Source organism: Sorex fumeus, unplaced genomic scaffold (genome assembly GCF_029834395.1).
Source record: "Sorex fumeus unplaced genomic scaffold, SorFum_2.1 ptg000042l, whole genome shotgun sequence".
NCBI classification, from domain to species: Eukaryota; Metazoa; Chordata; class Mammalia; order Eulipotyphla; family Soricidae; genus Sorex; species Sorex fumeus.
In genome coordinates this window covers 5,032,374-5,049,674 of record NW_026606099.1, presented here as the reverse complement: position 1 = coordinate 5,049,674, position 17,301 = coordinate 5,032,374, and the positions used below count along the sequence as shown (strand labels likewise).

At 43.7% G+C, this 17,301-nt stretch overlaps 1 protein-coding gene across 1 annotated transcript in view; it reads right to left on the bottom strand.

Moving 5' to 3' along the window:
* Positions 1–17,301, bottom strand: part of SPATS2 (spermatogenesis associated serine rich 2) — a 221,162-nt gene that overhangs the window by 194,570 nt on the left and 9,291 nt on the right. Inside the window, exon 2 of the mRNA XM_056120190.1 lies at positions 10,363–10,613. Within this exon, the coding sequence (XP_055976165.1) occupies positions 10,363–10,387 (25 nt within the window). The 5' untranslated portion in view covers positions 10,388–10,613. The remainder of the gene's footprint in view (positions 1–10,362; positions 10,614–17,301) is intronic.

Below are 17,301 nucleotides of genomic sequence, written 5' to 3'. Positions count from 1 at the left end.
CATCACGGGTAGCTTGCCAGTCTTTGCCAAGAGGGCGAGATACTCTCGGTAGCTTGCCGCACTCTCCAAGAGGGGCAGAGGAATCGAAGCCGGGTCGGCTGTATGCAAGGCAAAAGCACTACCCACTGTTCCATCGCCCCACCCCTTGGGGTACTAGTGGAAGGAAATGGGAATGATGTATGCACAAAAGTATGATTAACAGTATTGTAAATCCTGATACCTCAAATAAATTGGTCAAAAAAATGCAAAAAGATGGTTAGTCAGAGAGCTAAGCTCTACCATAAACAGGTCCCCAAATGAAAAGGACATGATCGTGCATAAAATGAGAAACACCAATGCCACAGCCACAGCCATGTACACTCATCGACCCAGCTTCCTAGATTCACAACTAATCTCAGAAGAGATGCAAGCCAAGCTGCTAAAATTCACACCAAGACATCCCACAACCACAGCATTTTAGCTCTCTTATTGATCCAGCTTTAGAGACTCACGATTAAATCTCAAAGAGATCAACTAACAACAAAAATTCACAGGTACAAATTCTGACCTACCCTTGCGAGGGAGGCAGGCCAAGTCCCAGCTCTGCCAATTCCCCCCCCCACCCCCCGACCCACACTCACACACCCACAGCTGCCTCCTTGCCCACAGCCTAATTCCACTGCCTCAGGAGTAAGCTCTGCAGGGACACCAAATTGCTGAAAACTTCAGGCTGAGAACTCTGGGGTGTTCCCACACTTCTCTAAGCCTGACGGTCACACTTACATCCCACAACCACCCATGTAAGCTCATCGAACAGGTCAGCTTTACAGACCCATGTTAAATCTTAAATTTTTCTTTTATTTATTTATTTATTTTTGCTTTTTGGGTCACACCTGGCAATGCACAGGGGTTACTCCTGGCTCTGCACTCAAGAATTACTACTGGTGGTGCTCAGGGGACCATATGGGATGCTGAGAAACGAACCCGGGTTGGCCGCGTTTAAGGCAAACGCCCTACCCGCTGTGCTATCGCTCCAGCCCTCATGTTAAATCTTGAAGGAATCAAATAGCCACAAAAATATACAAACTGCAGGAAATTTTAGGTACATCGGTCTTCAGGTTGAGAACTCTTGGGTCTTCTGGAGTGGGGGAGGAAAGCCTCCCCGCAAAACTACCCCTCACACTTCTGGAAGCCACGACAGCCACACCCACAGCCCACAACTATACTCACTGCCCAGTTAAGTATTGGAGTTTTTGGAGCATGCAGCCACAGTCACGGCCACATGACACCTCCAACCTCTACAATATTGACATCCCAGTAGGAGCACACCAAATTAGATGAGAAAGTAACAGACACCAACTAAGCTCAATAAACAAAAACATTAATACAAAAGGTTCAAATAGCAACAGGTTTAGTAAACCCTCAGATAAGGACTTAATGTCCCTATCTTGAGGTATAACAATTTTCACAAGTTTTCTTTTACTAAACGATCTTTTATAACTGCATTAGCCTTTTGTTGTAGCCCTGTCCTCCCACTGTTCATCGATTTGCTCAAGCGGGCCCAGTAACGTCACCATCGTGAGACTTGTTACTGTGTTTGGCATATCAAATACGTCACAGGGAGCTTGCCAGGTTTTGCCATGCGGGCGAGATACTCTTGGTAGCTTGCCGGTCTCTCCGAGAGGGGTGGAGAAATAGAACCCAGGTTGGCCAGGCCAGCCGCATGCAAGGCAAATGCCCTACTGCTGTGCTATCACTACAGCCCCAGTACCGAAAGCAGCGAGTAGTCACAAGGTCAATCTAAAGTCAACCCGCAGCAAAACAGCACCATAGTAATGAGGACCAAATACCCACTCTCTGAAAATAAAATGTGTGTGTGTGTGTGTGTGTGTGTGTGTGTGTGTGTTTGTACCAATTCAGGTCATGTGCAAGAAAGTGTATATATAATGTGTGTATGCCAACCTTTGTGATACACACACACACACACACACACACACACACACACATATATTCGGTCATGGTCCTCCCGTTGTTCATCAATTTGCTCGAGCGGGCCCAGTAACATCTCCATCGTAAGACTTGTTGTTACTGTGTTTGGCATATCGAATACGTCATGGGTAGCTTGCCAGGCTCTTGCTGTGCGGGCGGGATACTTTCAGAAAAGCTTGCCAGGCTCTCCGAGAGGGGTGGAGGAATCGAACCCGGCTCAGCCAGGCTGGCTGCATGCAATGCAAATGCCCTACCGCTGTGCTATTGCTCCAGCCCGTAAACTGTGTTATTTAAATAAAATTTTGAAAAACATACTTTCCAGTATGAATAAACCAAAACAAACAGAGGAAACAGGAAAATGGGAAGCTCTTCTACCCAAAGTTCATGCCCAGGGAGAAAGAGTACCAAATGTTATTTGAACAGGAAAAAGAAAAGAGCATCTAAGAAGATAGTTCCAAAAGTCTGCTCTGCTGGAAATGGATTTACATATTTTTCTATTTAATAAAAACATTTAAATCTGAAAAATTCATTAGGTAATTGTATCTATAAAAAGGACCCTGGTAATAAATTTTGGGGAAATAATCAAACTATGAAAAAACTGCTTAGTCCTAAGTAGCTCAAAGGCATGAGGAACAGATCCCTCTGCGACACAAATCCTGAGCTGGAGATGGAGATGCCAAGGCATGGCAAAAGCAGGAACTGAGGCTTTCTTCCAAAGAAAGGTGGAACATTAGGAGTGCAAGGCCTTCCCTGTGACAACACCCAGATTAACTCTTGTGTATGCAGAGAATTCCAGGCCAAGACAATTTGGAGAGATTGTATAAAACCTTCTCCCAAAAGTCATTCTTTGCTTTATTCTTGCCTGGAGAAGCCCATGATTTTTTCATGAACTTGTATCATCTCTTTCTCTTCCTTCACATTCTTCTTAAGTGAATTTCTTTATACAAAATTAGTTTACTTCACGACTATAAGTCTCCTGAAATTTTTGTCTGTGAGGGAAGAGATGAACCTACAACGCTTGTGCTAAGATGAAGCCTGACTTTTCTTTTCCCACAAAGAGCACTTCCTCACTCCAGTCGCAGTCCACAGCTCCCCAAGAACCTGGATGGTGGGAACCAGTGCCCTTACTCTGCTGGACAAGTGGACTTCAGGAACAGCTTGACAGCTGCCTTGTAGGGCTGGTAGGACACGAGCATTTGATCTGCGTAAAGACAAGAGCATCGAAAAGCCCTTGTAAGCAGACTTTCTGAGTCCTGATCCAGGCATTTTCCTGGGTGCTGAGGTGGGTCATTCAGAGCAGTAAAAGCACTATTTTCCTCAAGTCTACCTCCCTTGAAACACAACTCACCCAAGGCACCTGCAACCAGGTCAATGGGTTTACATTTCAAAACAGCCCTTGTCAGGAGCCAAAGAGCACAACCAAACAGGACTCAACCCCTAGGACTACATGGACCCACAGAATCAAGAGCTACCCGTGAGCACAGCTAAGTATGGCTCCCCCAAACCTCACCTCTCCAGGGAAAAAAAAAGATGACTTAAAATCACCTTTTAGGAGCTGGAGCGATAGCACAGAGGGCAGGGCGTTTGCCTTGCAAGCGGCCAAACCAGGTTCGATTCCCAGCATCCCATATGGTCCCCTGAGCGCAAAGCCAGTAGTAACCCCTGTGCATCACTGGATGTGACCCAAAAAGCAAAAAAAAAAAAAAAAAAAACAAAACAGAAAAGGTCACCTTTTACCAGGGGGTCTGGTGCCGCCAGCAGGTCAATCTGTACCTGTGAGGCGAGTGCTTCAGCAGCCTGATGGCGTCTTCAGACTTCCAGATACCCCAAAATTGCTGCTGTGCCTTTGGCCAGACCCCAACAACTTGGGGCAAAGTTTACCAAGAAAGTAAAGGGCCAAAAGTTAGGTGTGTGGGAGACACACCCACAAACCACCTCCAGCTCAGCTATGTAATTGGACGCATGGCCTCTCTTGTTCCTGATCAGACTGCTTAACGGCCATGATCCCAGAGACTCAGAAACAAATCTCGAAACACAACAGCTTTTGGCAGAAACGCGTCTGGTCCCTGCAGTAGGTTACCTGCGCTAGGCCACCCCAGGTGGGAACAGGTTTCGTGCCTTGGCCTGTTCCCCCTGGCGGCCCAGTAGCCACCATCCTCCAGAGACCACTAGACAGTCAGGTTTGGGCCCGCAGTAATGAGACACACGGGGCCTCTCAGGATAGGGGTGGAGCCAGCCCTTTCCTCCCCCACCCAACAAGACCCCGAGTTGCCACCCACGAATGGCCTCTCTGGCACCTGATCAAGCCGCTTCATGGCCATGATCCCAAAGACTCAGAAACAAATCTCAGAACCCAGCAGCTTTTGGCAGAAATGCATCCGGTCCCTGCAGTAGATTACCGGTGATGGGTCACCCCAGGTGGGAAAAGGTTTTGTGACTTGGCCTGTTCCCCCTGACAGCCCGGTGGCCACCATCCTCCAGAGGCCACTGGACAGTCAGGTTAGGGCCTGCAGTGATGAGACACGCAGGGCCTCACGGGATGGGGGTGGAACCCGCCCTTTCCTCCTGGTCCCAATGAGTTGCCGCCCACGAATGGTCTCCCTGGCTCCTGATCAAGCTACTTAACGGCCATGATCCCAGAGACTCAGAAACAAATCTTGAAACCAAGAGGCTTTTGGCAGAAATGCATCAGGACCCCACAGTAAGTTACTGTCGCTGGGCCACCCCAGGGGGGAAAGGGTGCTGTCCCTCCGCCTGCTCCCCCTAGGCAGCTCGGTGGCTGCCATCCGCCAGAGGCCATTGGACAGTCAGGATTGGGCCCGCAGTGACGAGACATGTAGGGTCTCACAAGACGGGGGTGGAGCCGGCCCTTTCCTCCCCACCCCAGCAAGACCCCGAGTCGCCGCCTACGAACAGCCTCTCTGGCTCCTAATCAAGCTACTTAATGGCCATGATCCCAGAGACTCAGAAACAAATCTCAGAACCCAGCAGGTTTTGGCAGAAATCCCTCCAGATTTAATTGTTAAAATTTCGAAATTTCAAAATCGCGCAGCCACTACTGCAGCTCGCGTCATCATATGTTATTCATAACCAGCAATAGAAAACAAATTGTCTACTGTTGCCTTTTCGGCAGATCTGAGTGTTGGGGTAAAATCCCAAATAATAATGGTGGGTCTGGTGTCAAAATATTGAATGTAATCAAAGTAGAGAGAGAGAAATATGGAAATCATCTGCCCCACAGGTAGGGGAGGGTGTGGGATGGGGGTATACTGGGGTTTTTGGGGGTGGAGAATGGGCACTGGTAAAGGTACGAGTGTTTCATTGTATGACTGAGAATTAAACCTGAAAGCTTTGTAACCGAAAAAAAAAAAAAACCACCTTTTACCTGCCAATGTTTGTGTAACGAAGAATCAATCATTTCCACTCTATATAATTTTGGGTATTACTGCCAAAGATACTGTTACTGAGGTGAATAAGCTGGGCCTGTCACACAGGAAGGCAGGCTATTTGGGGAAAATAAGCCCAGTCCTGAAAATGACAGATGCATAAATGCAGTCTTGCTGGTTTGACAGCATTTTTATACACCTAACTCCTTATAATTATGGGTACCTGCAAGCCAATCAGGAAACCACTGCTGACTTCCGAAAGTCTAATATTTCTGCTGTCATCCAGGGAAAAAAAATTAAAAATTAATATATATTATATTGCAAAAAACACTGAAATAGTCCAGCTTTACCCGTCACTCCAAAAAAAAAAAAAAAAGGAATATGGAGTTTCAGGATGAGTGTATTGGAAAGGTGGCATCTTTATAGGGACAAGGGCTCCTTGCAAGAAATCCTTCCAGACTTTATCCTTTATCCTCTATTCTTCAGCTGGCTGCTCTTCAACATTCTGTTTTCTAAATCAGCATCTTTTACATTTTTTTCTTTTTATTTCCAGTTTTTAGATCACATCTGGGCTTACCCCTGACAGGGCTTGGGGAAACCATATCTGGTGTCAGGGAACAAACTCAGGTTGACCCCACACAAAGCAAGAACCTCCCTACTCACTGTACTTTCTCTCCAGTCCTGTAATATCTTTTTACACAATTAACCTGTAAATATGTTTCACTGAGTTCTGTGAACCTATCAGCAAACTAAAGAAACAGAGGAGGGGGATGTAGAAATCACCATTTGTAGCAAACCTGGACAAAAGTGGGGATAACCTGGTGATCTGAGGTAGCAGGTTCCTGAATACTAACATTTTGTTCAACATGGTTTCACTATGATGTCGATTTGATTTAAAAAAAAGAAGGAAAGAATAAAAACCCAGGAGACAGAAAGAAAACATTCATTCAAGCACCTGTTTCCATTATACACTGTTCCACTTAAAGCCAAAGACCTATAAACAACTTTAAGTGAGAACATACTGTACCTGTGACTGACATACAAAGCAGGGAGGTCCTGTGGGATCTGATGCTAAACTCAGGCAGGCAGTCTCTGAATTGGAGACTGCCTCGCTGGCAGCAGAGAACTGGGAAATTATCACAGGCTGGTAGCAGAAGTGCTATGAAGAGAAGAGAGTAGCAGAGTCCTGAAACTGGGGATAGGGCTCAAAGTGTGTAGCATGTGCAAGGGCATGAGTTTGATCCCTGGAACCACAAGGTTCCTGAGCACTGCTGGATAGAGCTTTGACACTCCCTGAACACTGTCAGGTATAGTCCTGGTGGTCGCAGCATTAGAAAGCACCATGTCTGAGCACTGAACCTGCAAAGTCCACAAGCGCAGGGCTGAGTACCTTTTTGAATGACCCCTGACCCCCCCAGAGCACTACTGGACTTGGTCCCTATATGGGGGGCTAGGGAGGGGTGGGGAACGTTTGGGAACCATATAAATAGTATAGGAGATAAAGTGTTTGCCTTGCATGCTACAGACCATGGTTCCACCCCAGCCTAGCAAATGATACCCAGAGCACTATCGGAGTTACTCTGACACAGAGACAGGAGTAGTCTCTGAGCATTACCAGATATAGCCCCAAAACTTCAAAGAAGGGGCAAAGGTTTTTATTTCTCATAACTGCAACACTACTTAAAAGTAAAAAGACACAAATTACTGATGCTTTCATGAACACTGACGAACCTTAAAAACACTGCACTCCTGGTGGGAATGCTGACTGGTTTAGCCCTTTTGGAAAACAGTATGGATGATTCTCAAAAAATTAGAAAATGAGCTCCCATTTGACCCAGTAATACCACTCCTGGGAATATATCCCAGAGAGGGAAAAAAGTATAGTCCAAGTGACATCTGCACTTGTTTATTCAATGCAGCACTGTTTACAACAGCTAGAATCTGGAAAAAACCTGAGTGCCAGAGAACAGATGACTGGTTAAAGAAACTTTGGTACATCTACACAATGGAGTACTATGTAGCTATCAGAAAAGATGAAGTCATAAAATCTGATATAAAGAGATTAATAGAATTTCCTCTGCACTTTTTCCTTAGTGCAGTGGTTTTTTTTAAATTTTTATTAAGTGAAACACCATGAGGTATAGTTGTAGACTTACAAATTTCTGTGCTTGGGTTTCAGTTATACAATGGTCGAGTACCCATCCCTCCACCAGTAAAGGGTGTTGGGAGGATCCTCCCAGGATGGAAGATATATGCTGAAAGTAGACTATAGACAGAACATGATTGCCACTCAATGCCTTTTTTGCAAACCACAGCACCCCAAAAGAGAGAGAGAACAAAATGAAATGCCCTGCCACAGGGGGGAGTGGGAGGGATACTGGGATCAGTGGTGGCGGAGAATGGGCACTGGTGGAGGGATGGGTACTCGACCATTGTATAACTGAGACCCAAGCACAAAAATTTGTAAGCCTACAACTATACCTCATGGTGTTTCACTAATAAAAATTTAAAAAAAAAAAAACTGCACTAAGGGAAAAGTGCAGAGGAAATTCTATTGATCAGTTTATATCAAACTTCCAGAAAAGGGAAGTGGCTTAAGAAAGCACTGAGGGGCTGGAGAGATAGTACACTGGGGTAGGGTGCTTGCCTTACGTGTGGTTGACCTGGTTTTGATTCTGGCATCCCATATAGCCCCCAAGCACCTCTAGGAGTAATTCCTGAGTGAAGAGCTAGGAGTAAGCCCTGAGCATCCCAGATGTGGCCCATAACATAAAACGGAACAAAAAAAGTACTGAGTTACCTCTCTCTATAATGTATTATAACTAAGTTGATAAAGTTAGTATTTGGTATCCCAAATAAAACTTTAAAGATGTACAAAATAAATAAAATAGAATTTTATAAATATTTTTGTATGTTTTTGGTTTAAACATCAGACACAATTGCATGAATAGACACTTCAGAGACCATGCTAATAACATAGTAACTTTCTTTTGTTCCCATCTAAATATTAATTAAAATTATGTTAAATTGAATTTTGTTAGCATTATGTAACGCCTGTGATAAGGTTTAAAACTTAAATTCATTTATGGTAATTACTAATTGTAAGAAACTATTTCTACAGTTCTTCGCAAAGCACAGAAACAGATGCTAATTTTTTAAAGGTTGAAACAATCTGCCTAACTTTTCTTTGTTTTTCTAAATTTTCCTTTTTCTTTTTTTTAGTTTTTGGTGTCACACCTGATGGTGCTCAGGGTACACTTAGCTGGTCGTTCTCAAGGTACCAGAGGGAGTGCTGGGGACTGAACCGGGAAAGCATCTGTAAGGCAAGTGCTTGACCCCCTGCACTCTCTTGTCTATCTACTTAACTTACAAAACAATTATGTTATTTCCCCTTCTCCTTTCCCTTTGTTGCCGTCAGCCTGGCAAGCTACGGAGAAAATCCCACCCACACGGCAGAGCCTGGCAAGCTCCCCGTGGCGAATTTGACATGCTAAAAACAGTAACAAGTCTCACAATGGAGACGTTACTGGTGCCCACTTGAGCAAATTGATGAACAACGGGAGGACAGTGCGACAGTGCAGTGCTACTACTTGTCGTTCCCAGGGATCGAACTTGCCTGTGGTACTAGCATGTTTTAGTCACAGTGCTCACACACACTTTTGTAGTGCGGTGAAGAGAGAACACTTGTGGCATGGAGACTGCACCTAGCATGTGAAGAGGTGACGGAGACAGGACACTAGGCTTCAATTCTAGGATGGAATCCAGGGCTCCCACAAGCGTAGCATGTCCTCAAGCCCTTTGATACCTCTCCCAGGCCCCTACAATGATGTTTTTGAATTGCTTAGTCAATTAAGTTTAAAAGCATTTCCTTAACATTTAACATGAAACCTGGATTTATAGCTCTGTTTTAAACTAAAGAACATTAAATTTAAATTAAATTAAAGGAGAGGAAAAGCAATACAACTACAGCCACTCTGTAGCAAATAGATTTCAGTTACGTGGAATAATTCTAGCACTATGGTTAAATCTGTCCCTCTGAATTTTTGTAATTATTCTAGGAAAGTTTAAAGTCTTTGTTCTCCTCCTCCTCCTTATAATGATCATTATTAGTAGTTCTTGATTCTGCCACCCTACATTTTATTTTAGGCAATAGAATTAAGTAATAACCCCAGAAGGAAAACGAAAGAAGAAATCAAAAACTAGAAGTATCATAATATTGCTTCATTTCTGTCTCTAATGAAACATCAACTCATGGCAATGAAAGCATTCTATAGTTCGTTTCCAAGCCCTCCAGCCCTAACATATCTTCAATATTTTCATTCTCCCGAAACTGCATTTTCAAGAAACATTTAGCTTTCCTGCAAGTATATTTCAATGAGGGACGGGGGGAGGGGAGGCAGGGGTGGGCACAGACATGTGCTGCTCAAGGGCTTCTCCTGGCTCGGTACTCCGGGAACTATCTGGAGCTGTAGCTCAAGCCCTGGCCTCCTGCATTCAAAGCATGGGCTCCACTGCACTCACTTATCTCCCCAGCCCTTTACTTCGACTTCATAAAGTTTTAAGAGTAGAAAAACACTTTCCTATGAAACAAATCCCAGGACAGGAAAACACAGAGCTATAAGTTAGTATTCACAGATAAGCAACAAAGTTTAAAGATTCTGTATTCTTAAATTAACTGTAGCCACGACAAAAAGTTGTTATAACAACTAGCATATAGGGGCCAGAGAGAGTGCAGTGGATAGTGCATGCAGTTCGATCCCTAGCATCCCAAGCATCCCATATGGTCCCCCCAGCCCGCCAGGAGTGATTCCTGAGAGCAGCGTCAGGAGAAAACCCTGGGCACACACAGGGGGAAACAAAAACAAAACAAAAACTACTAGTACTACTTCACTGGGTGAGGAAAAGTCAAAACACATTAAGAGAGTCCATCTTAGTTATAGATACTGGAAAACGCCCTCATTATTCCTTAACTATGCTTTTAACAAGGTATGCTCACATGTCATCTTACCTTTCTGGTTTTGTCTCCTAGACATTGCAGTTTCTTTAATTTCAAACTACACAGAAGAAAAGTGTCCTTTTGCAGTCTGGGCTCTGACTGTAGTTATCTCAGGTTTCAAGCAGACAACATTAGTTTGAAGTCGGAAGTGATAAAAACAAAGTCCTGGCTCTTTGAAATTCTTCTCGGAGTTGGTGATATCCTTCACTCTCTAGTTAGGGCACAGCATTGCCGACTTCTGTGTCCCTTTTCCCAGGAATATTCTAGAGGAAAAAACATTCACAGTTATCCAATAGCTATTCCAAAATGCAACCACACTTTTATTTTGTTGGGTTTTCTTTTCTCCAAGGTGAAATTAGTTATTAAAAGATAAGCATTCGCTAGAAAGACTGAGCTGCAAAGAAATACTTTAAGAAATCTTAATCAGGGGCTGGAGCGATAGCACAGCAGGTAGGGCGTTTGCCTTGCACGCGGCCGACCCGGGTTCGATTCCCAGCATCCCATATGGTCCCCTGAACACTGCCAGGGGTAATTCCTGAGCGCAGGGCCAGGAATGACCCCTGTGCATTGCCAGGTGTGACCCAAAAAGCAAAAAAAAAAAAAGAAATCTTAATCAAGAATCAAACCATCTTAATTCAAAAAGCATGTTTTCTTTTTTTTTTCCCTTTATTTTATTTTATTTTTTTTAAAGTTGTAGATTTACAATTTTTTGTGCTTTGGTTTCAATTATACAATGATCAGATACCCATCCCTCCACCAGTGCCCATTTTCCACCACCATGGATAATATCCCTCCCACCCCCATCCCCCATCCCCCCTGTCTCTGTGGCAGGGCAATCCCCTGTGTTCTCTCTCTCCTTTTGGGTGTTGTGGTCTGCAAAAGAGGCATTGAGTGGCAAACATGTTCAGTCCATAGTCTACTTTCGACATGCATCTCCCCTCCTGGGAGGATCCTCCAAACATCCTTTATTTGGTGCTCCCTTCTCTATCTGAACTGCCCTTTCCTCTAGGATACCCGGCTGGCCTCTAAGTTATGGAGTAATCCTCCTGGTGCTGATCTCAGCTATTCTTGGGTATTAATCTCATACTTTGTTACTTTATATCCCCCAGATGAATGCAATCTTTCTATGTCTATCCCTCTCTTTCTGACTCATTTCGCTTAGCATGATACTTTCCATATTGTACCACTTGTATGTAAAGTTCATGACTTCATCTTTTCTAAGAGCTACATAGTACTCCATTGTGTAGATGTACCAAAGTTTCTTTAACCAGTCATCTGTTCTTGGGCATTCAGGTTTCTTCCAGTTTCTGGCTATTGTAAAGAGTGCTGCAATGAACAAACAAGTGCAGATGTCACTTCGACTATACATTTTTGCCTCTCTGGGATATATTCCCAGGAGTGGTATTGCTGGGTCAAATGGGAGCTCAATTTCTAATTTTTTGAGAATCGTCCATACTGTTTTCCAGAAGGGCTGAACCAGTGGACATTCCCACCAACAGTGAAGGAGTGTCCCTTTCTCGCCACATCCACGCCAGCATCGGTAAAAGCATGTTTTCTTAGTCTTTTTTAAAATGTCTCAAATACCATCGTCACCCACCACCCCGCTCCTCAAACTATAATATTAGTTCTTATCATTCCCAAAGTGTTATTTTACCACTTGTTCTTCCTATCCACATCAAGAGTCCTTTCTCTTTCTCTAGAATGTTCTGTATCTAACCTTTGGTGTTTTCCAAAAATAAAGCTGCAAATAAACTGGCCTGGAGAGTGTGAGGACGGGGTGAGGGAGATGTCACAGGGGTGGGAAAGAAAATAAAGGAATTTATTATTTATTTTTGCTTTTTGAGTCATAGCAATGCTCAGAGGTTACCTCTGGCTCTGCACTCAGGAACTGCTCCTGGTAGTGCTTGGGGAACTGCAGAAGGACTGAACCCAGGTCAGCTGCATGGAAGGCAAACGCTTGCTGTACCATCACTCAGGTCCCCCAGTAAAGGAATTTTTAAAAAACAAATTTGAAGTTGTAGATAGCAAAGATCTAAATACTTTAAAGATATAAATGTTATGTTTTCATTTATTTTTTAAAATGTTTAAAAAGATTTTTTTATTGAATTACTGTGAGATAGATCTTCACAAAGTTTTCATAATTTGGTTTCAGTTATACAATGTTCCAACAACATTTAAAGATACATTAAATTTTATTTATTTATTTATTTATTTATTTGCTTTTTGGGTCACACCCGGCAAAGCACAGGGATTACTCCTGGCTCTGCACTCAGGAATCACCCCTGGTGGTGCTCAGGGGACCGTATGGGATGCTGGGAATCGAACCCGGGTCGGCCGCGTGCAAGGCAGACGCCCTACCCGCTGTGCTATTGCTCCAGTCCCAAGACACATTAATTTTTTTTTTTTGCTTTTTTGGGACATATTAAATTTTTAAAAAACTAAAAAAAAAATACATGCCAGGGTTGGGCGGCTGACAGGAGGGAAACTGGGAACACTGGTGCTGGGAAATGTACACTGGTGGAGGGATGAGTACTGGAATACTGTATGACTGAAACCTAATCATGAACAGTTTTGTAAGGGTCTATCTCACAGTGATCCCAGGGCACAGTGAATGTAGCCACAAAACATAAATATTATAAATACCAATATTTATGGGCAAGGAAGACACGATAAGGATTACAGAACTCTTATACTTAACATACTAAAAATACCTGATTAGAAAAACATAAAACACCCAAATGAAAATGAGATTGGGTCAGAGAATTACAACAGAGCTTAAGGCATTTGCCTTGCATGGCACTAACCCCAATATGATTCCTGGCCCCACACATGCACCCAAAACATCATTAGAAGTCAGGAATACCCAGCAAAGACATAAATACCCCTGACCAGTCCCAGGTATGGTCCAACGCCACTCTCCTCCCCCCCCCCCCACAAAAGGAAATGGGTAACCTTTAAAAAAAGTTTCTAGGGCTGGAAAAATAGCACAGCGGGTAGGGCATTTGCCTTGCACGCAGCCAGTCCAGGTTTGATTCCCAACATCCCATATGAAGCACCGCCAGAAGTAATTCCTGAGTGCAAAGCCAGGAGTAACCCCTGCATCTCCAGTGTGACCCAAAAAAGCAAAAAAATAAATAAATAAAAAGCAAGAATGAAGGTATGAATATATAGAACTAGGAAAGCGCCTTCCTCCCTCTCTCCCTTGCTCCTTCCCGCCCTCTCTCCCACCCCCCTCCCCCCGCAAGAGTCTCACAAATCGTCATGGAACCTAAAGAAAGTCTTCTGATTTCTGAAATTCTGATGTGTACCATCTTCCACAATCCACTGAATCAAACTTGAACACATAATCAAAACCTTTACCAATGAATCGAATGGACCTGATAGAAAAGGGGGTTGGGTTTGGTTTCTGGTTTGTGAGCTACAGCTGGTGGTACTTGGGAACTAGCTGCTTCTGGAGTTGCTGGAGTCCTTGTGCGGGGCTCAAACCTGGGTGACCCACATGTAAAAAAAAAAGTATGCACTCCAGCCTTTTAAGCCATCTCTCAGATTTTAAAAAAAATGGTTTTATGATATTTTAGAAGAAAGTCATTTAAATGTGTCATAGAGATTAGAGTCCTCGGTGACAAGTTCTTCTGTCCTGAATTTAAAGAAAATGAAGATGAAAGAAGCAGGCTCAGTCAGGGTTCAGTCATCACATGTGGTCCCCCAAGCTGCACCAGGAGTGGTGTCCGAGCCCAGAGCCAGGAGGGAGAGTGGGAGGGAGGGAGGGTGGGCAGGCAGGGAGGCAGGCCACAGTGAATGACTGGGATTGGGTGGGGATACATTTCAAATAAGATGGAAAACATATCAAGAACATGCCATCTGTACTCTAGAGTACAAGCAAAAGGTGTAAATAGATTATCCAAGGAAAAGATAGAAGATAAATGAAAATAACACAGCAACTGCCAAATCTCCTATTAATACAAAGAGACAACAGGAGAAAAGAAACCAGGGAGCAGATGAATTCAAATCTGGAAAACAACATCAATCTTCCTAAGTCAAAAGCAGGTTTCTTCTTAAAATACTCATTTGCATTTTCAGCCAGGTTTGAGCTCTGGAGCCACACAGTCTCCCTAGCACTATGAGACTGACTCCTCAGCACCAAGCCAGGTGTGGCTCCTGAGCATGGCCAGATGTGGCCCAAACATCCTCCCTACCAAAACAGAGCCAAGAATTTTAATTCAGAGGTTTAGAGGATGGTTCTACAGCAAAAAAAAAAAAAAAAAAAAAAAATTCGTTCACCTTACAAGTGTTAAATCTATCAATTTGTTTCTCGGTGCTATCCATGCATCAAGCATGGTCCCTGAAGGTCTTCTGTCTGGGACCCCTATGCAGAGACCTTTTGTGCAAACCAGGTAATGTAAACCGCACAACTCAAGCATGCTTCCCACCCTACCCCCAAACAACTGCAACTTGTGCACAAGCACCATGCAGGAGTGAAACACCCTCCACACACACACACACACACACACACACACACACACACACTGGGAAGTATGTGAGAACCACAGCAGCCTCTGCAGAGCACAACAAACCAACAATAAAGACTGAGCACGTGTACAAACACCACCACAGCCAGAATGTATAAGTGTGTGCAATCCCCAGGCATGGCAGCAATGAAGGGAAGGAGCAGAAAAAGACGGTTTGAATTCAATTTTCTTTAAAGCTAGAAAATAAGTGATAAAAATAGAACAAAAAGGCAGACTGTAAAGCTAAAATAAGCTGAAAAATAAAACTGCCATTACAGAGCCAAAAGTCAGAAATAGCAAAATACAGAATACAGATGAAAGTAGAAAAGAATGAAAGCCTTCAGAAGAAAAAAAAACACATTAAAATAATTAAAAGGCAGTATTAGAGAATAAAAATGATCTTACCTACTAAGAATAGCAATATGGGGCTGAAAATACATGTCAAGAAAGCTTAATAGGCAAAACATTTGCAAAAATACTCAGAAAAAATTCCTTGAAATGAGAAATCTAAATTGGTTCACTCCCAATTTCCAATCCATCAGAAACCCAATCTGACCTACATTTAAAATACATCCAGGGGGCTGGAGCAGTGGGTAAGCCACTCGGCTAGCACACGGCCAACCCGGGTCAGATCCCTGGCATACAATATGACCAGGAGTAATTCCCAAGGGCAAAGTCATGAGTAACCCTTGAGCACAGCCAGATGTGGCCCAAAACCAAACCAAAACAAACAGGCCATAGAGATGCCTCCAGACCCTGCGCCAGGCTGTTTTAGCCGGGGTAACCCAGAGGGGGGCAGGTGAGTTCCCCTCCCCGCCCCAACAGAACCAGCTCCAGCAGCCAAAAAACCTCCAGAACTCAATTGCCGCCACCCTCAAGGCTGCTCTCCACACCCTCGGAGGAGCCTCACCCATGAGTGAATCTATTCCTGGACCACACGGCCAAAAATGCTTTACACCATTGATATACCAAGAGTAGCACACTACACCTGATGGGGTTTAAAGCAGAAGGCAATCAATCTTAGGGGGAAATACATATATACATACATATATACATATACATATATACGGACATTACATACGAGGCTCAACCTTTAACAACGTGTTTCTTATCTCTTATAGAAGGGCTGAATGGTTCCTATGTGAAATACAGCAATCTTCACTCACCTCTAAGAAAACTTATTTTGGATCATTTTTAGTGCATTCTTTACAAAAAGCAATACAAAATAAATGGGGGCAGGGTTTGGGGTTCTGGATGGAAATATTCTAAATATGGTGGTGGGAAGGTGTAATGGTGATGGGATTGGTGTTCGAATATTAAATGTAATCAATTATTGTGAACAACTTTATAAAAATGAAATAAAATTTAAAAAAGAAACAAACAAAAAACAAATAAAATACATTCAGAACTTAACTACTAGAACAAGAACAAACAGTGCTGGTACAGATGTGGGGAGAAAGGGACTCTCATTCGCTGTTGTTGGGAATCAAGACTGGTTGAGTCTTTTTGGAAACAACAGGAATTTCCTCAAAAAAAACTAAAAATTGAGGGAGTGGAGTGATAGCACAGCGGGTAGGGCGATTGCCTTGCACATGGCTGACCTGGGTTCAATTCCCGGCATCCCATATGGTCTCCTGAGCACTGCCAGGAGTGATTCCTGAGTACAGAGCCAGGGGTAACCCTTGAGCATCGCCGGGTGTGACCCAAAAAGAAAAAAAGAAAAAAAAACCTAAAAATTGAGCTTCCATGTTACCCAGCAATACCACTCCTGGAAATATACCCTGGGGGCCTAAAAACACAAAGCAGAAACACCATCTGAACTTCTGCTTTCATTGCAGCGTAACAGCCACAATCTGGAAACAACCTGAGTGCCCCAAAATGAATGACTGAATAAACTATGGTACATGTACACAGTGAAATACTTCATAGACACCAGGAAAAACTGAGTCATGAAATTCGCATTTAAAGGGATGGACATGGAGAGTATCATGCTGAGTGAAACCAGTCAAAAGGAGAAAGACAGACATAGAATGATTGTACTCATCTGTAGGATATAAAAAAATAGTGTAATGAGACCAATACCCAAGGACAGTAAAAACAAGGGCCAGAAGAATGGACCACAGATGAAAGCTTGCCACAAATGGAAGGGCTGGGAGAGTGCAGTTAGGACAGAGAGAGACCAGTATAACAGTGATAGTTGGAAACGATCACTTGGACAAGAACTGAGTGCTCAAAGTAGGTAAAGGGATAGACATAACAACCTCTCAGTATATTGCAAACCATAATGCCCAGTAAGAAAGTGTGTGTGGGGGGGGGAGGGAGTGTGTGTGTGTATGTGGGGGTGGGGAGAGAAGAAAGGGGGAAGAAAGAGAGAGGAAAAGTGCTGCCACAGAGGCAGGCTGGGACTGGGGCTGGGGCTGGGGGCAGGTGAGGGGTTGGACAG